The 7,500-nt window shown below is 63.3% G+C and overlaps 1 protein-coding gene across 1 annotated transcript in view; it reads left to right on the top strand.

The window, feature by feature from the left end:
* Positions 1–7,500, top strand: part of NDOR1 (NADPH dependent diflavin oxidoreductase 1) — a gene marked incomplete at its 5' end in the record, with an annotated part of 24,782 nt that overhangs the window by 10,253 nt on the left and 7,029 nt on the right. Inside the window, 3 exons of the mRNA XM_083723190.1 lie at positions 2,665–2,885; positions 4,718–4,825; positions 4,900–5,014. Coding sequence (XP_083579316.1) covers positions 2,665–2,885; positions 4,718–4,825; positions 4,900–5,014 — 444 coding nt within the window. The remainder of the gene's footprint in view (positions 1–2,664; positions 2,886–4,717; positions 4,826–4,899; positions 5,015–7,500) is intronic.

Raw genomic sequence — 7,500 nt, 5'->3', positions numbered from 1 at the left:
AGCGCCTGGTCCAGGCAGCTCGGGGGGCGTGTTCGAGTTCAGTCCCCAGTGCTATGGTTCCCAGCGCCTGGTTTCCAGCATGTTTCCCAGCACCTGGTTTAGTGTGCTAAAGATCCCAGCGCCTGGTTCCCAGTGCTATGGTTCCCAGCGCCTGGATCGGGGGGCGGGGGCGAGTTTGGGTACCCAGTGCCACAGTTCCCAGCGCCTGGTCGGGTCGGGGAGCGGGTTCGAGTTCGGGACCCCGGCGCTATAGTGCCCAGCGCCTTGTTTAGTGTACTAGACTTCCCAGCGCCTGGTTCCCAGTGCTACGGGTTCCCAGTGCCACAGTTCCCAGCGCCTGGTCCAGGCAGCTCGGGGGGCGTGTTCGAGTTCGGTCCCCAGTGCTATGGTTCCCAGCGCCTGGTTTCCAGCATGTTTCCCAGCACCTGGTTTAGTGTGCTAAAGATCCCAGCGCCTGGTTCGGGGGGCGGGGGCGAGTTTGGGTTCCCAGTGCCACAGTTCCCAGCGCCTGGTCGGGGCGGGACGGGGAGCGGGTTCGAGTTCGGGACACCGGCGCTATGGTTCCCAGCGCCTGGTTTAGTGTGCTAAAGATCCCAGCGCCTGGTTCCCAGTGCTATGGTTCCCAGCGCCTGGTTCAGGCGGGTCGGGGAGCGGGTGCGAGGTTGGGTTCCCAGTGCCACAGTTCCCAGCGCCTGGTCGGGGCGGGACGGGGAGCGGGTTCGAGTTCGGGACACCGGCGCTATGGTTCCCAGCGCCTGGTTTAGTGTGCTAAAGATCCCAGCGCCTGGTTCCCAGTGCTACGGGTTCCCAGTGCCACAGTTCCCAGCGCCTGGGCGGGACGGGGAGCGGGTTCGAAATTGGGACCTGGCGCTATGGTTCCCAGCGCCTGGTTTAGTGTGCTAAAGATCCCAGCGCCTGGTTCCCAGTGCCATAGTTCCCAGCGCCTGGTCGGGGTGGGGCGGAGAGCGGGTTCGAGTTCGGTCCCCAGTGCTATGGTTCCCAGCGCCTGGTTTCCAGCATGTTTCCCAGCACCTGGTTTAGTGTGCTAAAGATCCCAGCGCCTGGTTCCCAGTGTCTGGTTTTGAGCGCCACAGGGGCGGGGGCGAGTTTGGGTTCCCAGTGCCACAGTTCCCAGCGCCTGGTCGGGTCGGGGAGCGAGTTCGGGACCCCGGCGCTATGGTTCCCAGCGCCTGGTTTAGTGTACTAGACTTCCCAGCGCCTGGTTCCCAGTGCTATGGGTTCCCAGTGCCACAGTTCCCAGCGCCTGGTCCAGGCAGCTCAGGGGGCGGGTTCGAGTTCGGTCCCCAGCGCCTGGTTCCCACATCTGGTTCCCAGCGCCTGGTTTAGTGTGCTATAGTTCCTAGCGCCTGGTTACCAGTGCTACAGTTTCCAGTACCTGTTTTCCAGCTTCTAGCTCCCAGCGCCACGGTTCCCAGTGCTACGGTTCCCAGCGCCTGGTTTTGAGTGCCACGGTTCCCAGTGCCACGGTTCCCAGCGCCACTGTTCCCAAGGCGTAGTTCCCAGCACCAGGCTCCCAGTGCCTGGTTCCCAGTGCCATAGTTCCCAGCGCCCGGTTCCCAATGCTATAGTTCCCAGCGCCGGTTTCCCTGCGCCTGGTTTCAAGTGCCACAGTTCCCAGCGCTACAGTTCCCAGCGCCTGGGTCCTAGTGCTACGGTTCCCAGCGTCTGGTTCCCAGTGTCTGGTTTTGAGCGCCACAGATCCCAGCGCTTGGTTCCCAGTGCCTGGTTCCCAGTGCCATAGTTCCCAGCGCCCGGTTCCCAATGCTATAGTTCCCAGCACCTGGTTCCCTGCGCCTGGTTTCAAGTGCCACAGTTCCCAGCGCTACAGTTCCCAGCGCCATGCCGGTGCTACGACTCCCAGTGCCTTCAGCCAACCCAAACTGATCCATCTCTCTCCCCCCGCCAGGCGCCGCGCTACCATTCCCGCTCCCCCAGCCCTGCACCATCCGGTGCCTGGTGGCCCAGCGCCTAGTTCAGGCGGGTCGGGGAGCGGGTGCGAGGTTGGGTTCCCAGTGCTATGGTTCCCAGCGCCTGGTTTAGTTTACTAGACTTCCCAGCGCCTGGTTCCCAGTGCTACGGGTTCCCAGTGCCACAGTTCCCAGCGCCTGGTCCAGGCAGCTCGGGGGCGGGTTCGAGTTCGGTCCCCAGTGCTATGGTTCCCAGCGCCTGGTTTCCAGCATGCTTCACAGCACCTGGTTTAGTGTGCTAAAGATCCCAGCGCCTGGTTCCCAGTGCTATGGTTCCCAGCGCCTGGTTTAGTTTACTAGACTTCCCAGCGCCTGGTTCCCAGTGCTACGGGTTCCCAGTGCCACAGTTCCCAGCGCCTGGTCCAGGCAGCTCGGGGGCGGGTTCGAGTTCGGTCCCCAGTGTTATGGTTCCCAGCGCCTGGTTTCCAGCATGTTTCCCAGCACCTGGTTTAGTGTGCTAAAGATCCCAGCGCCTGGTTCCCAGTGCTATGGTTCCCAGCGTTCGATTTCCCAGCGCTACAGTTCCCAGCGCCTGGCTCCCTGCGCCTGGTTTCAAGTCCCACAGTTCCCAGCGCTACAGTTCCCAGCACTACAGTTCCCAGCACCTAGTTGCCGGTGCTACGACTCCCAGTGCCTTCAGCCAACCCAAACTGATCCATCTCTCTCCCCCCGCCAGGCGCCGCGCTACCATTCCCGCTCCCCCAGCCCTGCACCATCCGGCGCCTGGTGGAAAAGTACCTGGACATCACTAGAACTCCCAGGCGCTCCTTCTTTGAACTCGCCGCCCAGCTCTCCCCGGACGAGCGCGAACGGGAGAAGCTGGCGGAGTTCGCCTCGGCGCCCGGTCAGGAGGAACTCTACGCCTACTGCCACCGGGTGCGGCGCACGACGCTGGAGGTGGGTGAGATCTGGGAGTTGTAGCACGCCAGGTGCGGGCTGCCAGGGCATGGTTTTCAGGGTCTGGTTTGGGACGCTACGGTTCCCAGGGCGGCGTCGGAGGTGGGTGGGATGGCGGGAATTGTAGCGCGCAGGGGGCGGGGTCCTGGGTCTGGTTTGGGGCGCTACGGTTCCCGGCGCTACGGTTCCCAGGGCGGCGTTGGAGGGGTGAGGTTGTGGGAAACGTAGCGCGCAGGGCATGGGGGCCAGGGTGGGGCGCCCAGTGCTACGGTTCCCAGCGCCTGGTTGGCAACGGCATGCTTCCCAGCGCCTGGTTTGGAGCGCCATGGTTCCCAGTGCTACAGTTCCCAGCGCCTGGTTCCCAATGCTACAGTTCCCAGCGCCTGGTTTCCAGCACCACAACTCCCAGCGCCAGGTTTTGAGTGCCATGCTTCCCAGCGCTACAGTTCCCAGCGCCTGGTTTTGAGCGCCACAGTTCCCAGCGCCTGGTTTCCAGAGTCTGGAGCGCCACAGTTCCCAGCGCCTAGTTTTGAGTGCCATGCTTCCCAGTGCTACAGTTCCCAGCACCTGGTTCCCCTGCACTTAGTTCCCAGCGCCTGGTTTCTAGTATCTGGTTCTCAGTGCCACAGTTCCCAGGGCCTGGTTTCTAGTGCTACGGTTCCCAGCGCCTGGTCTCAGGCGCCGCAGTTCCCAGGGCCAGGTTTCGAGTGCTACAGTTCCCAGCACCTTGTTCCCAGCGCCTAGTTCCCAGCACTACAGTTCCCAGTCCAGGATCCCAGCACTACAATTCCCAAGTCCTAGTTCCCAGCGCCTTGTTCCCAGCACTACAGTTCCCAGACCAGGTTCCCAGCACTATAGTTCCCAGCGCCTAGTTCCCAGCACTGCAGTTCCCAGCGCCTAGTTCCCAGCATTACAGTTCCCAGCGCCTAGTTCACAGAACTACAGTTCCCAGACCAGGTTCCCAGCACCTTGTTCCTAGCGCCTAGTTCCCAGCACTACAGTTCCCAGTCCAGGATCCCAGCACTACAATTCCCAAGTCCCAAGTCCTAGTTCCCAGCACTACAGTTCCCAGCGCCTGGTTCCCAGCACTACAGTTCCCAGACCAGGTTCCCAGCACTATAGTTCCCAACACCTAGTTGCCAGCGCCTGGTTCCCAGCACTACAGTTCCCAGACCAGGTTCCCAGCACTATAGTTCCCAGTACCTAGTTGCCAGCACTACAGTTTCCAGCACTACAGTTCCCTGCGCCTGGTTCCCAGCACTACAGTTCCCAGACCAGGCTCCCAGCACTACAGTTCCCAGCACTACAGTTCCCAGGGGAGGTCCCCTGCGCTACAGTTCCCAGTGCCTAGTTCCCAGCACTACAGTTCCCAGCGCCTAGTTCCCAGCACTACAGTTCCCAGCGCCTAGTTCACAGAACTACAGTTCCCAGCGCCTAGTTCACAGAACTACAGTTCCCAGCGCCTAGTTCCCAGCACTACAGTTCCCAGACCACATTCCCAGCACTACGGTTCCCAGCGCCTAGTTCCCAGCACTACACTTCCCAGACAACGTTCCCAGCACTACAGTTCCCAGCGCCTAGTTCCCAGCACTACAGTTCCCAGACAACGTTCCCAGCACTACAGTTCCCAGCGCCTAGTTCACAGAACTACAGTTCCCAGACCAGGTTCCCGTGCTACAATTCCCAAGTCCTTGTTCCCTGCGCCTGGTTCCCAGCACCTAGTTCCCAGCGCCTGGCACCCACTCAGCCCCACTTCCTTCCCCCATCCATCTTCCTTGTCTCAAAACCGGCGCCCGCCTGCGCTACAACTCCCTTTTCTCTCCCGGCGCCAGGTCCTGAGCGACTTCCCCCGGACGGCGGCCGCCATCCCTTGCCAGCTCCTCCTGGACCTCCTCCCTCGCACCCGCGCCCGGGCCTTCTCCCTGGCCTCCTCCCTGCTGGTGAGTTCTAGCGCGGGAGTTCTAGTTTCTTCCCCGTACTACAATTCCCGTACTACAACTCCCTTTCTTCCCAGGCGCTGCCCGGCCGCATCCAGATCCTGGTGGCCGTCGTGCGCTACAAGACGCGCCTGGCCAAGCCCCGGACCGGACTCTGCTCCAACTGGCTGGCCGCCCTCGACCCGGCGCAGGGTGAGTTGTAGCGCGCGGCGCCGGGTGCGAAAATCCCCGCGCTACGTTTCTCCCGCCGACAGGCTGGGCGCCTGCGCTATGTTTCCCTTGCTACTTTTCTCCTGTAAATGTTCTGGCTGCTCATGTTTCTCCCGCACCCGGACCTGACATCCGCGCTACGTTTCTCCTGCCCGCGCTACGTTTCTCACGCACCTGGACCTGACGCCCGCGCTACGTTTCTCCTGCCTGCGCTACGTTTCTCCTGCCTGCGCTACGTTTCCCCTGCACCCAGACCTGACGCCCACTCTACGTTTCTCCTGCCTGCGCTACATTTCTCCTACCCGCGCTACGTTTCTCCCGCACCCGGACCTGACGCCCGCGCTACGTTTCTCCCCCACCCGGACCTGACGCCCGTGCTACGTTTCTCCTGCCCGCGCTACGTTTCTCCCGGACCTGACGCCGCGCTACGTTTCCCCTCCCTGCGCTACGTTTCCCCTCCACGCGCTACGTTTTCCCTGCCCACGCTACGTTTCTCCCCCACCCGGACCTGACGCCCGCGCTACGTTTCCCTTGCCCGCGCTACGTTTTCCCTCCCTGCGCTACGTTTCCCACGCGCCCGGACCTGACGCCGCGCTACGTTTCTGTTGCACCCGGACCTGACACTTGCACTACGTTTCTCCTGCCCGCGCTACGTTTCTCCCGCACCCGGACCTGATGCACGCGCTACATTTCCCTTTCCCGCGCTACCTTTCTCCCGCCCTCGCTACGTTTCTCCCGGACCTGACGCCGCGCTACGTTTCCCCTCCCTGCGCTACGTTTCCCCTCCACGCGCTACGTTTTCCCTCCCTGCGCTACGTTTCCCCTGCACCCAGACCTGACGCCCGCGCTACGTTTCCCCTGCCCGCACTACGTTTCTCCCGGGCCTGACGCCGCGCTACGTTTCCCCTCCCTGCGCTACGTTTCCCCTCCACGCGCTACGTTTTCCCTCCCTGCGCTACGTTTCCCACGCGCCCGGACCTGACGCCGCGCTACGTTTCTGTTGCACCCGGACCTGACACTTGCACTACGTTTCTCCTGCCCGCGCTACGTTTCTCCAGCACCCGGACCTGATGCACGCGCTACATTTCCCTTTCCCGCGCTACCTTTCTCCCGCACCCAGACCTGACGCCCGCGCTACGTTTCCCTTGCCCACGCTACGTTTCTCTTGCACCCGGACCTGACGCCGCGCTACGTTTCCCCTCCCTGCGCTACCTTTCCCCTCCCTGCGCTACCTTTCCCCTCCCTGCGCTGCGTTTCCCCCACGCCCGGACTTGACGCCCGCGCTACATTTCCCTCCCTGCGCTGCGTTTTACTCGCGCCCGGTCCTGACGCCGCGCTGCGTTTCCCCCGCGCCCGGACCTGCCGCCCGCGCTACGTTTCCCCTCCCTGCGCTGCGTTTCCCTCGCGCCCCCACCTGACGCCGCGCTACGTTTCTCTTGCACCCGGACCTGACGCCCGCGCTACGTTTCTCCTGCCCACGCTACGTTTCTCACGCGCCCAAATCTGACGCCGTGCTACGTTTCCCCTCCCTGCGCTACCTTTTCCCTCCCTGCGCTACGTTTCCCCCGCGCCCGGACCTGATGCCATGCTATGTTTCTCTTGCACCCGGACCTGACGCCCGCGCTACGTTTCCGCTCCCTGCGCTACCTTTCCCCTCCACGCGCTGCGTTTTCCCTCCCTGCGCTACGTTTCTCCCGCGCCCGGACCTGACGCCCGCGCTACGTTTATCCCGCACCCAGACCTGACGCCCGCGCTACGTTTCTCCTGCCCGCGCTACATTTCTCCCGCACCCAGACCTGACACCCGCGCTACGTTTCTCCTGCCCGCGCTACATTTCTCCTGCACCCAGACATGACGCCCGCGCTATGTTTCTCCTGCCTGCGCTACGTTTCTCCCGCGCCCGGATCTGACGTCCGCGCTACGTTTCCCCTGCCCTCGCTACGTTTCTCCCGTGCCCGGACCTGACGCCGCGCTACGTTTCCCCTCCCTGCGCTACGTTTCCCCTCCCTGCGCTGCGTTTCCCCTCCCCACGCTGCGTTTCCCCCGCGCCCTGACCTGACGCAGCGCTACGTTTCTCTTGCACCCGGACCTGACGCCCGCCCTACGTTTCCCCTCCCTGCGCTACGTTTCCCCTCCCTGCGCTGCGTTTCCCCCGCGCCCCGACCTGACGCCGCGCTACGTTTCTCTTGCACCCGGACCTGACGCCGCTCTACGTTTCCCCTCCCTGTGCTACGTTTCCCCTCCCTGCGCTGCGTGTTCCCCGCGCCCCGACCTGACGCCGCGCTACGTTTCTCTTGCACCCGGACCTGACGCCGCGCTACGTTTCCCCTCCCTGCGCTACGTTTTCCCTCTCTGCGCTGCGTTTCTCCCACGCCTGGACCTGACGCCGCGCTACGTTTCTCTTGCACCCGGACCTGACGCCGCGCTACGTTTCCCCTCCCCGCGCTACGTTTCCCCTCCCTGCGCTG

This window comes from Podarcis gaigeae (genome assembly GCF_964106915.1).
Source record: "Podarcis gaigeae genome assembly, chromosome: Z".
In the NCBI taxonomy this organism is placed as follows: Eukaryota; Metazoa; Chordata; class Lepidosauria; order Squamata; family Lacertidae; genus Podarcis; species Podarcis gaigeae.
Note: the sequence above shows the minus strand (reverse complement) of the source record. Positions and strands in the feature narration are given on the sequence as shown.